This window comes from Urocampus carinirostris, chromosome 14 (genome assembly GCF_059441175.1).
Source record: "Urocampus carinirostris isolate Australia breed hairy pipefish chromosome 14, RoL_Ucar_1.0, whole genome shotgun sequence".
Taxonomy (NCBI): domain Eukaryota; kingdom Metazoa; phylum Chordata; class Actinopteri; order Syngnathiformes; family Syngnathidae; genus Urocampus; species Urocampus carinirostris.
Window position 1 is genome coordinate 39152109 of NC_142362.1, and position 21454 is coordinate 39173562.

At 42.8% G+C, this 21454-nt stretch overlaps 2 protein-coding genes across 2 annotated transcripts in view; both read right to left on the reverse strand.

The window, feature by feature from the left end:
- Window positions 1–2461: 2461 nt before the first annotated feature.
- The window catches only part of LOC148353402 (ileal sodium/bile acid cotransporter-like), a 37553-nt gene continuing 18560 nt past the window's right edge, over window positions 2462–21454 (reverse strand). The window contains exons 3-7 of the mRNA XM_088353069.1: window positions 14144–14262; window positions 12240–12328; window positions 11977–12152; window positions 3527–3684; window positions 2462–3260 (exon numbers count right to left, since the gene is read on the reverse strand). Coding sequence (XP_088209195.1) covers window positions 3067–3260; window positions 3527–3684; window positions 11977–12152; window positions 12240–12328; window positions 14144–14262 — 736 coding nt within the window. The 3' untranslated portion in view covers window positions 2462–3066. The remainder of the gene's footprint in view (window positions 3261–3526; window positions 3685–11976; window positions 12153–12239; window positions 12329–14143; window positions 14263–21454) is intronic.
- On the reverse strand, window positions 15339–19638 carry LOC148353403 (uncharacterized). Its single transcript, XM_088353476.1, has 3 exons — window positions 18741–19638; window positions 17617–18632; window positions 15339–15344 (listed from the first exon to the last, which is right to left on the reverse strand). The coding sequence occupies exons 1-3, from the start codon at window positions 19636–19638 to the stop codon at window positions 15339–15341; spliced, it is 1920 nt and encodes a 639-aa protein (XP_088209602.1).

Below are 21454 nucleotides of genomic sequence, written 5' to 3' on the forward strand. Positions count from 1 at the left end.
TTTTGCCTGTCCTGTTCGACTCCCCTGCCTGTTCGACTCTCCGGCCTGCCTATTCGACTCTCCGGGCTGCCTGTTCGACTCTCCGGCCTGCCTGTTCGACTCCCCGGCCTGCCTGTTCGACTCCCCGGCCTGCCTGTTCGACTCTCCTGCCAGCCTGTCCGACTCCCCTGCCTGAGTCAGACTCTCCTGATTCTGCCTGTGCTGAGTCCGACTATCCTGATTCTGCCTGTCCTGAGTCCGACTCCCCTGATTCTGCCTGTCCTGAGTCCGACTCTCCTGATTCTGCCTGTCCTGAGTCCGACTCTCCTGATTCTGCCTGTCCTGAGTCCGACTCTCCTGATTCTGCCTGCCCTGAGTCCGACTCTCCTGATTCTGCCTGCCCTGAGTCCGACTCTCCTGATTCTGCCTGTCCTGAGTCAGACTCTCCTGTTTTGCCTGTCCTGAGTCCGACTCTCCTGTTCTGCCTGTCCCGAGTCCAACTCTCATGATTATGCCTGTCCTGAGTCCAACTCTCCTGATTCTGCCTTTCCTGAGTCCGACTCTCCTGATTCTGCCTGTCCTGAGTCCGACTCTCCTGATTCTGCCTGTCCTGAGTCCGACTCTCCTGTTTTGATTCTGACTCTTCTGATTCTGCCTGTCCTGATTCTGCCTCTCCTGATTTTGCCTGTTCTGTCCTGATTCTGCCTCTCCAGATTTTGCCTGTCCTGTCCTGATTCTGCCTGTCCTGAGTCCGACTCTCCTGTTTTGCCTGTCCTGAGTCCGACTCCCCTGTTTTGCCTGTCTTGAGTCCGACTCTCCTGTTTTGCCTGTCCTGAGTCCGACTCTCCTGATTCTGCCTGTCCTGAGTCCGACTCTACTGATTCTGCCTGTCCTGAGTCCGACTCTCCTGATTCTGCCTGTCCTGAGTCCGTCTCTCCTGATTCTGCCTGTCCTGAGTCCGACTCTCCTGTTTTGATTCTGACTCTTCTGATTCTGCCTGTCCTGATTCTGCCTCTCCTGATTTTGCCTGTCCTTATTCCGACTCTCCTGATTTTGCCTGTCCTTATTCCGACTCTCCTGTTTCCACCTGTCCTGATTCCGACTCTCCTGTTTTGCCTGTCCTTATTCCGACTCCCCTGATTCCGCCTGTCCGACTCCCATGTTTACCTGTCCTGTTTGCCGGTTCTGATTCTGCCTGTCCTGATTTTGCCGGTTCTGATTCTGCCTGTCCGACTCCCTTGTTCACCTGTCCTGTTTTCGCTGGTTCTGCCTGTCTGTTTTTGCCTGTCCAGTTTGCCCGCCGGACCCCCCCTGCCGAGCGTCGAACCATTCCGGGGCGCGAGGTAGTATTTTTTCTTTTTGTGACTTCAGGAGCTGTCCCTTAAAGGGGGGGCTCTGTCATGGTCGCCGTGGCGACCGGTCTGCCCCGCCCACTGGGCATCAGCTGAAGCAGATCAGCTAATTGCGTGGGTGCTATTTAAGGTTGGGTTGTGGGTATTGAGGTTGTTGGCTCATTACACCTTTTCTGTTCTATTATGCCCTGTCCTGTTTAGTTTGAGTCGGAGGAAACCTGTACTTGACCATTCTGAGTGTAAGAATGTTTTTGTTCTGTTTTGTCCCGGAGTTTATGGACGACTTTTATTTTGTTAAATAAAAGTTATGATTGTCTACGCAATTGAGTTCTCCCTTCCTGCCTCCTGCCTCCGTTCTGGTCCGGTCACCCACCTCGTGACATAAACTGTGAGTAATGTTACGCGATCGGGTTCTAATTCCTGTTTCCTGTCCTGGTTTGTGACATTTTTTGCCAGTTATCAAGCTAAATTTTGGCCTCCTTCCTAACTAGTCATCTAGTTTTAAACTTTCTGGCTATGTAAATGGATTTTTACTGTTTTGGCTAGCTATCAAGCTCCCTTTTAGTTTTTTTAGCTGTTGACTTTTCTAGCTAACTATCAAGCTACTTTTGAGCAATTTAGCAAGCCATCTAGCCAAGTTGCTATATTATAATTGTATATCAAACTGGGTGCCCTTTCTGCTAAATAGTAATAAAAAGTAGCTCTTGGCTTGAAAAGGTTTGACCCCTGCAGTAAAATATATAAATATTCAAAAGATGTATACTGTGACGCATTTTAAAGTTTAAAACGCAGTCATATGAAATATTTAATTACTGTAGTCTCGTCACTTAAAAATGTCAAATATATGTATTGTCTACATGTACATAGTGTGCACTGTAGAAAATTAATAAGAAAATAGCACTGAAAATTGTTGCAACATGTTCAGACAAATACATGCAGGGAGGTCGGCAATTCATTTATTAACAAATATGAGGTGAAAATTTTGCAGCTCTATATTATGGTTGTAAACTGAATGTTGAGTTGTAAAATAGGATTAGAGCAAGTGTTATGGTTTGAAACAGGGTTAGGACTAGGGTCACAGCTAGAGTTTCCTGTAGGTTTTGGATTAGGAACTAGATTTTGAGCTCCATTACATGGTTCAAAACTGAATGTAGGGTTCTAAAATAGGATTAGAGCTTACAGGGTTGGAACTAGGGTTACAGCTAGTTTGGTGGAGGGCTATTGTTAGGAGCGAGTGTTTGGGTTGCAATTTAGGGTTTTAAACTGGTTTTAGGGTTTCAAAACAAGGTTAGGGCTAGAGTTAGGGTTTGAAACTGAGTTTTAGGCTCCTGATTCATTAGTTTAGTTCATTCACAGTTTATTTAACCCTACTTCCATTATTTACCCTGGTAATAAATTTGTAACAACATCGTTATAACAAGATAAGTTGTCCTTAATTAGAAATGCATATAAAACTGTGTGCCCTTTGCGCCAATAAGTAACGGAAAAGTAGCTCTCGGTGAAAAATGTTAGAGACCCCCTGCGTTAAAGCATACTACCTTACTTCTTCTGAAAGTGATAAATTACCTTTTCTTGTAATGAAATAAAACACCACAATTCATTAATATTTGGGTGTTCTTTCAAATATGTCAACTCGACTAAAACTTGCATGCAGTCCAACCCTGGGGAAAGTACTGTAGTGTGTGTTCACAACTCTAGGAAGGTATTTTCGTACAAAGACATCTATGAATTTATCTCATAGCTGGGTGTTCTTGTCAAACTTCTCGGCTTTGCCTTTATGACTATGATCCACATTTAGCTCAAAAGCATGATTTTCAGCATGAAAGTGCTTCTCTTTTGCTGGATCTGCAGTGCCATCTTCCAACGACAGTGTACCACTGTCTGTTTCAACTGATCCCACACCACATGACCTTTTAAAGGCTTGGTATCCTGTGGAACACAATGTAAGAATTTACATCCGTTTAATTTTTGGACGCAGTCAATTCAATCATTACACATGTTCTCTACACTTGAGTTTGTAAAATGTTCAATGAATAGTTCAACAACTGTCATAAAAGAAGATCTGCACTAGCAAACAACAGTGGTCAGCAGAAGGTAAAGCTTCTTTTGGGTTCATCAACATTTGGTTGTTACTGAATAACTATAAAAAGATAGATGTAGTGCTCACATTCGGACGATGGTTATCTATAGCTTACCTCCCACAAAAAGGACGGCAACCACTAGCTGAAAAATGCTGTAGATTAGGGGGAATGCAAACATGACCTCCAGTTCTGCTGGGCTGAAGGACAGCTGGACAATGGTACTACACAACTGGGAGTTCTGAAAACCCGTCTCCAAAGCGATTGTTCGACACCTGGGAATCAAAAAAATTTTTTAAGAAGTTCACTGCATAAGTGGGGTGGAAAAATTACTCATTCGCTGCACCCTGTAAATATAAGAAGACTCAAATTATTATGGTGGAACATGATCCCTGAAATTAGGTGTTGAATGACACTTTAACTGTCTTCTCAATGGTTTCCCAAAGCAACTGCAATGTCATTTTCAGTCAAAAGTGAATGGCAAAATGGCTCCCTCTGCTTAGAGAAGAGGTCAATACATCCCCAAAACGTCTTTGCAATAGTTTGATCTGTGCTTCCCTCCTGATCTAAACACACCATTTGTCAGGGTTTAATGCCTTCAGTCCTTCTTTCTTCCAAAAGATGGCAGCTTTAGCCCATTTTCCGTTCCCTTCACTTTCCCTCTCCACAGGGGTTTGCAGTTAAACAATCAGCCACCTCTACTATGAATACCCCAGTCTTCCATCTAACTTGGCTGAATCATTTTGATTCCTGAAGACGTTCGCTCAACACATGACAAAATTTGCCTCCCACAATACCCTCCTTCGATTCCCTCAACTTTCCAGTTTCTCCACTCCAACCTTCTTCTTAAAGGCATTGGTAAGTCTCCTTTTCAAGATTCTCTCCACCCCAAAATCCCTTACCAAGTATCCCTCAAGTTTTCCCTTTTCGTTGAGGGACCTGCCACTTTAACTGTCTTCCCAATGGTTTTCCCAAGTTTCCCTTTTCAAGATTCTTAATCCTCAAGTAATGATACCAAGCAAATGCAATTTGATCCATTACAACAGCAAGCCCCAATGACAACACAAAAAGACACATCTGTGTTGCAATTTGGCACTATTTTCCGCAAGATGCTAGCCCTGGCGCTGTCTCCCAGAAATACAGGGCTCACATATAGGCAAAGCAGCGTTGAATTGCGTTTTCATGTGATGTAAATGACTCAGGGCCGAACTGAAAACGGCGTCTGGTGTGCAGGGGCAAAGTTCCGTTGGCCTTTTGCCGCAAAAAGCTTCAACGTCAAATTCCCTACGGGGTTGTAAGCAGGTGTTTGCCCGGCTTAAACTGTAAGAAATGCATGTGAATTTGTTTGTTTAATGGCTGTTTAAGCCAAAGTGGGGAATATTGTGCAATAAAACAAGAAACCTTGCGTGAACTTTAAAGTCACTGTTTCCGACATATGAAGCGATCGCACAGTCAAAAAATCCAGGACCGTTTCCTCAGCACAACAAACACCAGGGATATGTGGAAAGGCATTCAGGCCATCACCAGATACAAGCCAACCACCGCCCCAGTGCAGGACACTAGCATGGACTTTCTGAATGACCTCAACAAATTCTTTGGGAGGTTCGAGGCACAAAATGGCACCCCTGCAGCGAAAGCGGTTCCAAATCAGGACGAAAGAGCACTCTACCTGGACTCAACTGACGTGAGGAAGACCCTGAGAGGGGTCAACACACGGAAGGCTCCAGGCCAGGACAACATTCCGGGGCGGGTACTTAGGGAGTGCGCCGATCAGCTGGCTTGTGTACTAACAGACATTTTCAACACCTCGCTAGACCAAGCCAAAGTACCATCATGCTTCAAGATTGCCACCATCATCCGAGTGCCAAAGAAACCCCAGATCTTATCATTCAACGATTACCGGCCCGTTGCACTGACTCCTATCGTAATGAAGTGCTTTGAGAGACTGGTTAAAGAGCACATCACCTCCAGTCTCCCCTCCTCACTCGACCCCTTTCAGTTTGCCTACCGGACATACCGCTCCACCAGGAATGCCATCTCCTCTGCGCTTCACCTGAGCCTGACACACCTAGAGGAGAAGAACACCCATGTGCGGATGCTGTTCCTGGACTTCAGTTCAGCATTCAACACCATCATTCCACAACACCTGGTAGAAAAAAATGAGACTGCTGGGTTTCAACACCCCCCTGCGGAACTGACTGCTGGACTTCCTCACTGACAGACCCCAGTCAGTGCGGATAGGTCAGAACACCTCCGATGTCATCAACCTCGGCACGGGCTCCCCCCAAGGCTGTGTCCTGAGCCCCTTGCTGTTCACCTTGATGACACACGACTGCGTCCCTAGGTCCGCCACAAACCACATTGTGAAGTATGCGGACGACACAACAGTGGTGGGCCTCATCAGGGACGACAACGACCTGGCCTACAGAGAGGAGGTGGAGCAGTTGGTGGGCTGGTGCAGGGACAACAGCCTGGTCCTGAATGTTGACAAAACTAAAGAGCTCATTGTCGATTTCAGGAAAAACCAGCCCAACCATGCCCCACTTTGCATCAACAAGTGGGATGTATCAGAAACGGGCAGGAGGAGGAGTACAGGAAATTGATTCAGGACTTTGTCCGATGGAGCGACGCAAACCACCTGCACCTAAACACCACCAAGACCAGAGAGATGGTGGTGGACTTCAGGAGAACCAGAACTCACCCGGTTCCTGTAACCATCAAGGGAGAATGTGTAGAATTTGTCCAGACCTACAAATACCTGGGTGTGCAGCTGGACAACAAACTGGACTGGACTGCCAACACAGAAGCTCTATGTAGGAAAGGGCAAAGCCGACTTTACTTCCTCAGAAGGCTGGCCTCCTTCAACATCTGCAAAAAGCTCCTGAAAATATTCTATGAGACAGTAGTGGCAAGCGCCCTCTTCTATGCGGCAGCGTGTTGGGGAGGCAGCGTCAAGAAGAAGGATGCCTCTCGTCTCAATAAACTGGCTAGGAAAGCGAGCTCTGTTGTGGGCAAAGAGCTGGACAGCCTAACAACAGCAGCTGAGAGACAGGCACTGAAAAAGCTGAGGTCAATCATGGACAATCCATCGCATCCGCTTCACAGCATTATCTCCGGACAGAAGAGCAGTTTCAGTGACAGACTGCTGTCACTGTCTTGTACTACGGACAGACTGAAGAGATCTTTTCTTCCTCATGCCATGAGGCTCTTTAACTCCACCCGGCAGAGTAAAGGCCCACATTAAACCACACCACCTACATTGGATCTTACTGCATTATGTGTTCTGTGTAGCACTATTTAGTTAATCTATATAACATGCTAAAGTGGGCATTTGCACGTCACACTGGGTATTTGTATATTGTTTTCTTTTGGCTTTATTATTGTACTGTTCTCAGCTCAGGGATGCTGCTGGAAATGTGAATTTCCCTTAGGGGATGAATAAAGTATCTATCTATCTATCTATCTATCTATCTATCTATCTATCTATCTATCTAACAACAAGGCTGTGGAGGTTGTCAGCAGTATCAAGTTCCTAGGGGTGCACATCACAAACAAACTCACCTGGTCTGTGAACACTGCATCACTGGTTAAGAGGGCACAGCAGCGCCTGTACATCCTGCGGAGGATGAGGAGAGCCCACCTGCCCCGACCCTCCCTCATCGCATTCTACAGGGGCACCATAGAGAGTATCCTGACCAGCTGTATCTCTGTGTGGTGTGGAGGCTGCAGCGCTACCGACTGGGGTAGTGTGAGGAGGGTGACGAGGACAGCAGAGAAAATAATCGGGACTTCACTTCCCTCCATTCAGGACATTGGCCAGAAGCGCTGCCTATCCCAAGCTAAGAACATTATCAGGGACCCCTCTCACCCCCATCATGGACTGTTCACTCTGCTAGCCGCTGGGAAGAGGTACTGCAGTGTGCGGTGCAGGACCACCAGGTTCCGCAATAGTCTTGTCCCCCTGGCCATTAAACTGTTAAATGGTCAATCTAACATATAGTAAATCTAAATCTAAACTGCTGCTAATCTGTACATCTGTGGGTTTTGTTTGACTTTTTGCACTACTGGCAGTTCTTATAGCTAGCCACTCCTTGCCCATCTGCTCTCTGCACTATTGTACTTACAGTGTTATTGTTACAGTGTTATTGTTACTGTTTACCTGACTTGATAACCTGACTGCCCATTTTGCACATCTGGTTAGCTACTCCTCTTGCACTATCTGCACTATGGTAATATACTATACGTAGCCATAATTATTTAGTATATTATTAGTACTCACTACTCCAACTCAATACAACATTTATTTATATCTGTACATTCAAGGAAACTGTGGGGGTCAGATGTATCGACATTTCGTTCTGTACACGTGTACTAGAATGACAATAAAGTAGATCTGAATCTGAATCTTATGTAAGAGTCCACAATGGGAATGGTTACGCACCGGAACTGAGAACCATTAGCCCTGACCATAACAGGAAATGTTTTTGGAATAAATATTATTTTCGATAGTGTTACCTAACGTTTGAGAGTTGATCAAATGGTTAGGTAAGGATCGAGTATATACCGTAACTGACTTTTAAGTAAAAGTCTGGGCTTCTGTAAAGACGAGCTGCAAGCCATGTATCTGGTCTTTGATTGGCTTTCAAAAACACTCACCTTAAATTCCAGTGCGGCTTGTACAAGGACAATTATGTTTTGTGCTTAATTTTGAGCATGCAGCTTTTAATAAGTCCGGAATTTACAGTAAACGATGCCGTAAAATCCAACCTGTTTTTATCCAATTCAATGTACAGCCATATTACCCCATACTGTGGTGTGAAAAAGCTATTACAGTTACTAAGGGCTTAGCTTATGTCCAATCGTCATTCATCTAAGAAACCAAGGCTTCTTTAACAACTATATGTTGTGTGGAGCCTTATTACTCTAAACATGGCAGATTTTATCAATATTGTAATTGTGGAATAGAAGTTAAAAGGAAATACAGTAATCCCTAGATGTATGCAGATTTCAAGGTTTTGCAAGTTCACAGATTTTGACCGTGCATTCTCAGTGGCCAAACAATCTCCCCACCCCTTTTCTGCCTGTCTGACTGTGCGTCAATAACGTGCGTTCTGAGTTGCAAATGTACGTAAAAGCTTAAAGACGTATGAGTAAATACTTTTCAATTTCGAGTTTCTCCAAAAGCTGTCAATACGCTTTGTACCTACAAAAACACGTGCGGCCAGGCTTATGCTGAGAAAAGTATAAGGAAAAAAATGAACCGCTCCTAGTCAATTGATGGCCTGAAGTTTTTAATATATCCACTGGAAGTCGACAAAACACTGAGAAAAAACACTTTTGAAGTAGCCCTGTTGCAGGGGTATCCAATCTGGTGGCCGTAGGCACCTTGGTGCCACCTATGGACAGCTACGTGCCTATGGACCTATATATATATATATACATATATATATATGCAGTGTAACCTCGGTTCTCGACCATAATCCGTTCCAGAACCCTGTTCGAAAACCGATTTGTTCGATCACCAAAATCATTTTTCCCATTAAAAATAATGTAAATCGTTTTAATACGTTCCAACACCCGGGTCTCCACAAGTGGTGAGCGCCTCATTGGAAAGGGAGCTGCGTTCCAACAACCTGAATGTTGGGCTCCGTTCCAACACCCTGAATGTTTACCTGGAATGTTTAACGTAAACGTGAAGCTAACCCAGGCTAATCGTACGTTCCCGTTATCGTAATCTTCTGTACGAAAGATTATGCTAACATGAACGTGTAAAAATAAAAAAATCGGGTTGTTTACAAGTCATTTGGCACCCGGTTCTCCACAACAAGTGGAGAGCGATTCATTGGAAAGGGGGCTCCGTTTCAACACCCTGAATTTTGGGCTCAGTTCCAACACCCTGAATCTTTACCTCGAATCATAAAGCTTACCCAGGCTAATCGTACGTTCGTGTTATCGTAATCTTCCGTACGAAAGATTACGCTAACATGAACGTGTAAAAATAAAAATAAAAAAGGATAAAGAAAATAATTATGAATAGGATTTCTTACTTTTGTGGTGGTCAGCAGAAGGAGCAGGTGGACGGTGGGGTATTCCCTAGCAAGACCAGACACTCGCACACCTCTTTCATATTTTGCTATTATTTCTTTCTCAAATTATTGTACGCAGTACTTTTCTTTTTTCACCTGTAGCAACTTTGCTGCTTGCACTGACTTTTTTCGGCGGCATAAGTAGGGGCTAAAACACTTCGTACACCTATATTAAAAGCGAAAGTAAAACAAAGCACGTCTGCACGCGATAACAGTTGGTCACGAGGGGTGGGGGGCGCACTCACGCATTACCGGCGTTCGAACTCCGATTTTTTGACCGAACAGCAAAGCAAGAATTTCTAAAATTTTTTGGTTGGACTGCAATTTGTTTGAACTGAGAGGCGTTCGAAAACCAAGGTTCCACTGTATCCGGAAAGTATTCACAGCGCTACACTTTTCCACATTTTGTTATGTTACAGCCTCATTCCAAATTGTATTAATTTAATCTCTTATCTCCAAATTCTACACAAAATACTCCATTATGACAATGTGAAAAAGTTTTTTTTTTAACTTTTTTTGAATTTATTAAAAATAGAAAACTAAGAAATTACATTTACATAAGTATTCACAGCCTAAGGTCAAAATTGAGCTCAGGTGCATCTTTTTTCCACTGATCATCCTTGAGACCTTTCTAAAGCTTAATTGGAGTCCACCTGCAGTAAATTCAGTTGATTGGACATGATTTGGAAAGGCACACACCTGTCTATATAAGGTCCCACAGTTGAGTGTGCACGTCAGAGCACAAACACCAAGCATGAAGTCAAAAGAACTGTCTGTAGACCTGCGAGACAGGATTGTCTTGAGGCACAAATCTGGGGAAGGATACAGAAAATTTTCTGCTGCTTTGAAGGTCCCAATGAGCACAGTGGCCTCCATTATTCGTAAATGGAAGACATTTGGAACCACCAGGACTCTTCCTAGAGCTGGCCGGCCTTCTAAACTGAGCGATCGGGGAAGAAGGGCCTTAGTCAGGGAGGTGACCAAGAACCCGATGGTCACTCTGTCAGAGCTCCAGCGTTCCTCTGTGGAGAGAGGAGAGCCTTCCAGAAGGACAACCATCTCTGCAGCAATCCACCAATCAGGCCTGTATGGTAGAGTGGCCAGACGAAAGCCACTCCTTAGTAAAAGAAACATGGAAGCCCGTCTGGAATTTGCCAAAAAGCACCTGAATGACTCTCAGACCATGAGAAACAAAATTCTCTGGTCTGATGAGACAAAGATTGAGCTCTTTGGTGTGAATGCCAGGCGCCATGTTTGGAGGAAACCAAGCACCGCTCATCACCAGGCCAATACGATCCCTACAGTGAAGCATGGTGGTGGCAGCATCATGCTGTGGGGATGTTTTTCAGCAGCAGGACCTGGCAGACTAGTCAGGATAGAAGGAAAAATGAATGCAGCAATATATAGAGATATCCTGGATGAAAACCTGCTCCAGAGCGCTCTTGACCTCAGACTGGGGCGAAGGTTCGTATTTCAGCAGGACAACGACCCAAAGCACACAGCCAAGATCTCAAAAGATTGGCTTCAGAACCACTCCGTGAATGTCCTGGAGTGGCCCAGCCAGAGTCCAGACTTGAATCCGATCGAACATCTCTGGAGAGATCTGTGCACAAACGTCTCCCATCCAACCTGATTGAGCTTGAGACTTATTGCAAAGAAGAATGGGCAAAACTGCCTAAAGATAGGTGTGCTAAACTTGTGGGATCATATTCAAAAAGACTTGAGGCTGTATTTGCTGCCAAAGTTGGATCAACAAAGTATTAAGCAAAGGCTGTGAATACTTATGTAAATGTGATTTCTTAGTTTTCTATTTTTAATAAATTCAAAAAAAGCAAAAAAAAAAAACTTTTTCACATTGCCATAATGGAGTATTTTGTGTAGAAATTTGAGATAAAAGATTAAATTAATACAAGTTGGAATGAGGCTGTAACATAACAAAATGTGGAAAAAGTGATGCACTGTGAATACTTTCCGCATGCACTGTATATATATATATATATCTCATCTCATTAGCCATACCGCTTTTTCCTCATTAGGGTCGCGAGGGGCTGGAGCCCATCCCAGCCATCTCCGGGCAGTGGGCATATATATATATATATATATATTATTGTTATAAAAAAATGCATATATATGCATATATATATATATATATATATATATATATATATATATATATATATATTGTGTGTGTGTTTTATTTAATGGCTGGGTTTGCTTATTCGAAACTTGTACTCTATAAACACAATTTTCACTTACCATAGTTGTTGTGCATAAACAAGATAATTTGCACAAATTGTTACACGGAGCAGCTTTAACCCATATTGTACACACAGAAATTTAATCGAAAAATCCATGACTTAACCATCAAATGTGAATAAAACATATGACTGCACAGATAGTTTTAGTTTGACTTTTGACTTAAGCAGACTTGCTTTATAATGGGAAAAAAATGAAAGGTCAGATCATCAACTGTCTTCTTACCTGTACCATGGTTGGCCTACAAACCGGGCCATAAAGAAGCCTAGCCCAAAACCAATAAAGGGGTATATTGTTCCAATAATCCAAAGTGAGGGTGCGATGGTCCACGAAGATTGGTAAAGAATTCCACCAACTACAGCAATAATTATAATGAGGCCAAAACCTGTAATGGATCCAACCTGGAAGGACCCAACACAATACAAAGTGATTAACATGTTGTGGACATATTTGGTAAAGTACATCATAGTTTAAAATTGAATTACTACCTTGAGTATTTTCTTTGCCAATTGGGGCTTTCTGCGTTTAAAATACATTCCCACAGTGATTGGAACAAGAAGGGCCACAAGGGTGATACCTAAAGGAACCAAAATTGTTTTTCGGTACAATAAAGAAACATTAGCAGTGCAGGAATCCAAAATATTCCTGGGATGAATTGAAGCCATTTAAAAAAATAATAGTGTGTGTTGAATTTTAAAAAAAGAGAGAAAAAACCAAATACTAACAAAATGGTTGATTTATAGATGAAAAAAGTAGAATTATAAAATTTATATATAGATGCCTTCATCATTATTTATTACGGCTATTCTAAAAATACATATCTAAATTTTCTTTCATCATTAATAATTTTTTAGATGAATAAAACGTTTACAAAAAAAGGCTAAAATTGAGATACATCATGAAATCAATATTTTCTTTCCCTCTGCAAATTTTTAACCAATTGAGTCTGCCAATCAAAAGGTTTACCACCCCCTGGTTTAGGTGATGCTATCTTTTGAGAAAGTGACTTGCTTTTTTTTATTTTTTTTTTATTAATATCCATTATCAAAATTGGGACTTCCCAGATGGGGTACATAATCAAAATCGTTTGAGAATAACGGTTTTAGACAGCACATTTTGGTTCAGATGCAGATTTAATTTTGTTCTATATCATTATTTATTAACATTTAGACACCCCAAGACAAAAAAAAAAAAAATACAATCATGCGAATAAGGTTGGTCCACACTGCAGAACTTAATTCAATTTCGATTTTTGGGTGAAATATGATGTTTTGGTGAGATCGTTCACATTTTTGCTAAATGCGACTTCTATACGACTTCATTTGCTGTGTGAACGCCACAACGCATGCGTAGTAAAGGACAGGTGACGTCACAGGCAATGCATTCATGATGGCAGAAGTACTCATGGATGTCAAAAGCGGAGTGTTGTCCCTTCAATACGGATAAGGTTGGGCGTAAAAATTCCACCCTGGCCCAGCCCACGGTTATAAAACTCCGAACCTGACCGATTAACTTGATTTGAGAGACCAGGCCCAAAGTAAAACAAAATCCGTATTTCCGCGCTTCGCGTACCTCGACACTGAAGTGTGTGCTTCTAGCCTACTTCCAGCTCAGTCCCTCAAATCAAGTGTGCATTTTGGTGCCGGAGTACGCTTGCTGCTGAAGTTCTGCACCAAAGTGTGTTCTCAAGTAGAAGTCAAAAGTAGTAATCCAAATCATTACTAGAGTAGAAATAAGTACGCCGGACAGCATACATGCTGTGCAGAAACTTCACGAAGAAAAAACAAAACAAAAACAAAAACGGTGGGAGAGAAGCTTGGCTCGAAAATTGGGCCGGGTTCGGGCCCGGGCCCAAGATCTTACTTCTACCCCCCAAATATTAATTAAATCTAAACCTTGCTTTTCCCCCATTGAATGCTCTTGGAGTGGTGTATTTTAAATGTAAAAGTTATTAAAGACCACTAGATGATACCATCGCAGTAAGAATTGACTCGAGCGACATGTTATGAATCTAGTTGTATGCGATGGAATCGTCCATGAATGTGCAAATTCATGACACTCTGTGATTTCATCCGCCACGGTGGCTGATTTTTCAGCTTTCTCCCGCCTGGTTGAAGGCAGAATGGTGACGTCAGCTATCGATGACGTGCAGGTCAGATGAATACGCCTTGGCTGTTAACACAGAAGTCGAATTCTAAACGATCAGCTATATATATCTGACTTAGGATCACATATGAAAACGACCTGGTTCTGGTGTGACCAAATTGGATATGTTCCATTCAGATGGACTTCTACTGATCGGGTACAATGCGTCAGTACAAAAACAAATCAGATTTCCCTGCAGTGTGAACCTAGCCCAAGTGTATTGAATACACATGTGTTAGACATTTACCAATGCTGTCATATGGGATTTGGATGGTGTCTGAGGATGTCCAGACGGAGGTGTATATGAGTAGACAAAGTGGCATCATTCCCAAAGCCAGGATGGAGGAGCAGGCTGTCATACTGACACTAAAGAGAAAGAAATCAACAGCTACAATCTTTTCTGATGAAATCTTGCAGTAGCACACAAGGAGGGGTGTTGCAGGGGGTTAAAACAGTAAAAACAGAAAAAACAAAGAAAAAAACAATAAAGTAAGAAAAAAGAAGTAAACACCTGGTAAAAGAAACAAAAACATAAAAGAAAAAGAGAAAAATAAGAAAGAAAGCAGGAAAAAAACAAGAATAAGAGAAACAAGCAAGACAAAAGTAAAAGCTAGGAAAAAAATAAACAAAAGAAGAAAAAAATAAAACATGGAAAAAGAGGAAAGTAAAAAAAGAAGATATAATAAAGCAAGAGAGACGAGGTAAAATGCTTGGAAAAAATAAAAGAATAAAAGAAACAGAAAAAGAAGAAAGCAAGCAGGAAAAAAAGAGGAAAAAGAAAGAAAAATAATTAAAAAGGTAAGAGAAAGGATACAATATAAGAAAAAATAAAAGAAAAAGTAAATTTAAAAAAAAAAAAATTGAAAAAAAAACAACCCCCCCCAAAAAAATATAAATTAATATATATATATATATATATATATATATATATATATATATATATATATATATATACTGTATGTATATTTTTTTTGTATATTATTTTTTTTTTCTTGAATTCCTTGTCTTTCTTTTTTTCTTTCCCTTTTCTTTTTTACTCAATTTTCCTTGTTTGTTTTCTTCCTCTACTTTTATTTTATTCCTGTTTTCCTTTCTGCCCCTTTTTCTTGTTTCTTCTTCCTCTTTTTATTCATGAAAAAAAAAATCCCTTCATTTTTTTTTTTGAGAAAGGTTGGGTAAAAATTGAAAGAATAAGGCGCTTTTTGCTCACTATCAGTCTGTGTAGTTTGAAGTCTTCCTTGGACTAATTTTTGGTTGAACTACATAACACAGTGAACTCTAGTGGACAAATATAAAACACTGCCCCTTAAAGAACAGCGGAATGTTTTTATCAGTGCTGTTTTTGTGAAAAACCTCATTTGGCTCAACCTCACCCAGTTCATAGCTTCAGTGGCCCCCAACTCATTTGAGTTTGAGATCCCAGCTGTAAACTGACTCGTGGGTTAGCCCTACCAAATAAAAAAAAGATTATTGGGCAGCTTACATAAAAAAACACGTTTTTTGTGGAATGCTAATGACTCTTTGTGGTGCCAATTTGAACTCTTGTTTTGTAGGGGTTCAACTGTTTCTGCCTAAATATTCATGTCTTAGCTCGTAAAGCCTTCATTGTACACACGCAACAAAGTGGTGCTCAATACAAAAGATTTGGTATCAGTTTAGACGGAGCTTTAAAGGTTTTGCTACTTCCTCGTCTGGACCTTTAGATATCAATCACCTATTACCTTCTTTGCTATTAGACCCAGTGCTTGGTGTGTGAAAACATAAGTGTATCAAACAATTTAAAGCCCTACAGTGGCTTGCAAAACTATTTGGCCCCCTTGAACTTTCTGACCTTTTGCCGCATTTCAGACTTTAAACATAAAGAAATAAGACTAATTTCTTGTGACAAATCAACACTAAGTGGGACGCAATCATGAAGTGGAACACACTTTATTGGATATTTTGAACCTTTTTTAACAAATAAAAAACAAAAAGGTGGGTGTGCAAAATTATTCAGCCCCATTGAGTTAATACTTTGTAACGCCACCTTTTGCTGCGAATACGGCTGCAAGGCGCTTGGGGTATGTCTCTATCAGTTTTGTACATCGAGAAACTGATATTTTTGCCCATTCCTCCTTGCAAAACAGCTCGAGCTCAGTGAGCTTGGATGGAAAGCATTTGTGAACAGCTGTTTTCAATTCTTTCCACAGATTCTCAACTGGTTTGAGGTCTGGACTTTGACTGGGCCATTCTAACACCTTGATATGATTTTGGTGAACCATTCCATTGTAGCTTTTGCTTTATGATTTGGATCATTGTCTTGTTGGAAGACAAATCCTTGTCCCAGTCTCGGGTCTTTTGTGAAATCCATCAGGTTTTCTTCCAGAATGGTCCTGTATTTGGCTCCATTTCAGATTCAGATTCAGATTCAGATCTACTTTATTGTCATTCTAGTACACGTGTATACAGAACGAAATGTCGATGCATCTGACCCCCACAGTTTCCTTGAATGTACAGATATAAATAAAGTTGTATTGTATTTTGGCTACGTATAGTATTTTACCATAGTGCCGATAGTGCAAGAAGAGTAGCTAACCAGATGTGCAAAATGGGCAGTCAGGTTAACAAGTCAGGTACACAGTAACATTAACACTGTAACAATAACGCTGTAATTACAATAGTGCAGAGAGCAATGTGCAAGGAGTGGCAAGCTATAAAAAAACTGCCAGTAGTGCAAAAAGTCAGATTAGCAGCCGTTTAGATTTAAGTTAACTATATGTTAGATTGACCATTTAACAGTCTAATGGCCAGGGGGACTAGACTATTGCGGAGCCTGGTGGTCCTGCACCGCACACTGGAGTACCTCTTCCCAGAGGCTAGCAGAGTGAACAGTCCATGATGGGGGTGAGAGGGGTCCCCGGTAATGTTCTTAGCATGGGATAGGCAGCGCTTCTGGCCAATGTCCTGAATGGAGGGAAGTGTAGTCCCGATTATTTTCTCTGCTGTCCTCGTTACCCTCCTCACACTACGCCAGTCGGTAGCGCTGCAGCCTCCACACCACACAGAGATACAGCTGGTCAGGATACTCTCTATGGTGCCCCTGTAGAATGTGATGAGGGAGGGTGGGGGCAGGTGGGCTCTCCTCATCCTCCGCAGGAAGTACAGGCGCTGCTGTGCCCTCTTAACCAGTGATGCAGTGTTCACGGACCAGGTGAGTTTGTTTGTAATGTGCACCCCTAGGAACCTGATACTGCTGACAACCTCCACAGCCTTGTTGTTGATGCAAAGTGGGGCATGGTTGGGCTGGTTTTTCCTAAAGTCGACAATGATCTCTTTAGTTTTGTCAACATTCAGGACCAGGCTGTTGTCCCTGCACCAGCCCACCAACTGCTCCACCTCCTCTCTGTAGGCCAGGTCGTTGTCATCCCTGATGAGGCCCACCACTGTTGTGTCGTCAGCATACTTCACGATGTGGTTTATGGCGGACCTAGGGACGCAGTCGTGTGTCATCAAGGTGAACAGCAAGGGGCTTAGGACGCAGCCTTGGGGGGAGCCCGTGCTGAGGTAGATGACATCTGAACTGTTCTGACCTATCCGCACTGATTGGGGTCTGTCACAGAGGAAGTCCAGCAGCCAGTTCCGCAGGGGGGTGTTGAAACCCAGGAGTCTCATTTTGTCTACCAGATGTTGTGGGATGATGGTGTTGAATGCTGAACTGAAGTCCAGGAACAGCATCCGCACATGGGTGTTCTTCTCCTCTAGATGTGTCAGGCTCAGGTGAAGCGCAGAGGAGATGGCATCCCTGGTGGAGCGGTTTGTCCTGTAGGCAAACTGAAAGGGGTCGAATGAGGAAGGGAGACTGGAGGTGATGTGCTCTTTAACCAGTCTCTCAAAGCACTTCATTATGATAGGAGTCAGTGCAACGGGCCGGTAATCGTTGAATGATAAGATCTGGAGTTTCTTTGGCACTGGGATGATGTTGGCAAATTTGAAGCATGATGGTACTATGGCTTGGTCTAGCGAGGTGTTGAAAATGTCTGTTAGTACACAAGCCAGCTGATCGGCGCACTCCCTAAGTACCCGCCCCGGAATGTTGTCCGGGCCTGGAGCCTTCCTTGTGTTGACCCTTCTCAGGGTCTTCCTCACGTCAGATGAGTCCAGGTGGAGTGCTCTTTCGTCCTGATTTGGAACCGCTTTCGCTGCAGTGGTGCCGTTTTGTGCCTCGAACCTTCCAAAGAATTTGTTGAGGTCATTCAGAAAGTCCATGCTAGTGTCCTGCACTGGGGCGGTGGTTGGCTTGTATTTGGTAATGGCCTGAATGCCTTTCCACATATCCCTGGTGTTGGTTTTATTGAGGAAACGTTCCTGGATTTTTTGACTGTACGTTCGTTTTGCTAGTCTGATAGCACGGTTCAGGTTAGCCCTCGCTGATCTCAGTGCCTCCTTGTCACCAGATTTAAAGACAAGGTTCCGTACTTTTAGTTGTTTGCGTATCTCAGCAGTCATCCAGGGCTTCTGATTGGCACGGGTGCATATAGTTTTGGTATTGCTGACGTCTTCTGCGCATTTACTGATATAGGCTGACACAGAAATGGCGTACTCATCTATATTTATTTTGTTGTTGTAAGTGGCAGCCGATTTAAACATGTCCCAATCAGTGCAATCAAAGCAGTCCTGTAGTGCCTCCATTGCCCCCTCAGACCACACCCTCACCTGCTTCACTGTAGGTTTTTCTCTGGTCAGCAGGGGCTTGTATGCTGGAATTAGCATAACAGAAAGGTGATCTGATGAGCCAAGGTGGGGGCGGGGGGCTGCTTTATATGCACCTTTGATGTTTGTGTAGGCCTGGTCTAATGTGTTCCTACCTCTTGTAGCAAAATTTACATGCTGATGGAAATGCAGGAGAACTGTTTTCATATTGGCCTGGTTAAAGTCCCCCGCCGCAATAAAAATGCACTCGGTGTAAGCATGCTGCAGTTCACTCACAGTTCGGTAGAGAACGTCCATTGCCTCCTTCGTATTAGCGCTGGGGGGCACGTACACGGCAGTAATGATGGTCGCGCTAAACTCCCTCGGTAGGTAGAAGGGTCTGCAGATCACCGTCAAAAGTTCAATGTCTCGTGAGCAGTGATTCGAGATTATCTTCGCATTTCTACACCAGTTGTTGTTTGTATAAATGCATAGACCGCCACCCTTGCTTTTGCCGGTGAGCTTGCCGCTTCTATCAGCGCGGAAAGCAGTTAGCCCCACAATGCTAACAGCGTCATTCGGGATAGATGAGTTTAGCCATGTCTCCGTCAGAATTAAAGCACAACAGTTCGTCAACTCGCGGTTCGATGAGAATTCCACTTGTAAATGGTCCAGTTTGTTGTCCAGGGAGCGGACGTTGGATAGGAAAATGGATGGTAGAGGCGTTTTGAAGGGTTTAGCCTTCATCCGAGCCGTTAGCCCGGCCCGACAACCTCGTTTCCTTCCCCGGTCACAGCGCTTCCGCTTGCCACTTTTACTCGCTGCTTTGTAGGCCGCTGTGTTCTGTTGACGTAGCACTCCGAGGCTAAGTAAACACTCCAGAGTGATCGTCGAAATTTGCGCTGGATTTCTGGATGTTCGCATATCCAGCAAAAAACTGCGATCGTATATTAATCTGCAGTTAGAGTTGTCTTTGTTCGCCCTCATAAACTGAGTCGAAGATTGGGGTTTTTGACTAGAATGTGAGAAACTGTCGGGAGCAGATCCAGCCGCAGCCATAGAGGGCGCCGTCATCCATCTTCCCATCAATTTTAACCATCTTCTGTGTCCCTGCTGAAGAAAAGCAGGCCCAAACCATGATGCTGCCACCACCATGTTTGACTGTGGGGATGGTGTGTTGAGGGTGATGAGCTTTGCTGCTTTTATGCCAAACATAACGTCTTGCATTGTTGCCAAAAAGTTCGATTTTGGTCTCATCTGACCAGAGCACCTTCTTCCACATGTTTGGCGTGTCTCCAGGTGGCTTGTGGCAAACTTTAAACGACAATTTTTATGGATATCGTTAAGAAATGGCTTCCTTATTGTCACTCTTCCATAAAGGCCAGATCTGTGCAGTATACGACTGATTGTTGTTCTATGGAAAAATTCTCCCACCTCAGCTGTAGACCTCTGCAGTTCATCCAGAGAGATCATGGGCTTATAGGCTGCATCGCTGATCAGTTTTCTCCTTGTAGGAGCTAAAAGTTCAGGGGGAGGGCTCAATCTTGTTAGATTTGCAGTGGTCTGATACTCCTTCCATTTCAATATTATTGCTTGCACAGTGCTCATTGGGATGTTTAAAGCTTGGGTAATCTTTTTGAATCCAAATCCAGCTTTAATCTTCTCCACCACAGTATCTTCGACCTGCCTGGTGTGTTTCTCGTTCTTCATTCAGATTCAGATCTACTTTATTGTCATTCTAGTACACGTGTATACAGAACGAAATGTCGATATATCTGACCCGCACAGTTTTCTTGAATGTACAGATATAAATAAAATGTTGTATTGAGTTGGAGTATTGAGTACTAATAATATACTAAATAATTATGGCTATGTATAGTATTTTACAGTAGTGCAAAGAGTGCAAGAGTGCTCTCTGCGCTTTAAACAGACGTCTGAGACTATCACAGTGCAGGTGCATATATGCAGAGACTTGATTACACACAGGTGGATTCCATTTATCATCGTTCAACATTGAATTATTCAGAGATCCTCACTGAACTTCTGGACAGAGTTTTCTGCACTGAAAGTAAAGGGGCTGAATAGTTTTGCACACCCGCCTTTTCATTTTTTGTTTGTTAAAAAAGTTTAAAATATATATAGAATATAATATATATAATATGGTGTGTTCCACTTCATTATTGTGTCTCACTTATTGTTGATGCTTCACAAGAAATTACAGTTTTTGATTTTGATGTTTGAAGTCTGAAATGTGGCAAAAGGTCACAAAGTTCAAGGAGGCCAAATACTCTCGCAAGCCACTGTATATGCGAAAGGTGCTTTTGATAGCTTTGCCAACCTTGCATCTTCTTACGATCTTCCTCAATCACAACTTTTTTCACATTTTCTTTAGGTCCGTGAATTTATCTAAAGAAGCTTTACTAGTTTTCTGGCCATATCTCGTGGTAATCTAACTCACTGCTTTTTCTGCCGTTACAACGCCATTACCGTTAATGACGGTCAAAATCAGTGAGTTACTTTGGCTGCAGAACGCAAACGTGTCCCTGCACAGCCGACGCTCTTTTTACTGGCAGTTTCTGAGTTGTTTACTTTACATCTTTTCGGCTCATGTCACCAAAATAACGACTACCTTATAGTTAGATAGCGATTACGAAAATAGTATTTCCTAATTTGCCGGAAGAAAAGGCAAAAGAGGGCACGCCGACTCGCGTCGATTGCGAACGAAACATTTCTATGGCTCTTGGGAGTGAACTAAGGGAGTCGGCTTCCCACCAATCTACAGATGATGAAAAACGCTAGATAATATATTTAAAAAAAAAGTAAAACAAAACAAAAATGTGAACAAAGCAGCGTTGAAAATACTCCACTGCCTTGAAATGGTTCTGTCTAT

What these genes read in the sequence shown, in the direction of transcription:
- LOC148353403 (XM_088353476.1), bottom strand. Translation starts at nt 19,638, where the DNA reads ATGACGGCGCCCTCTATGGCTGCGGCTGGATCTGCTCCCGACAGTTTC. An exon ending in TGTAAATTTTGCTACAAGAG is followed by an intron (nt 18,633 to 18,740) that starts GTAGGAACACAT and finishes TGCTAATTCCAG; the next exon opens with CATACAAGCCCCTGCTGACC.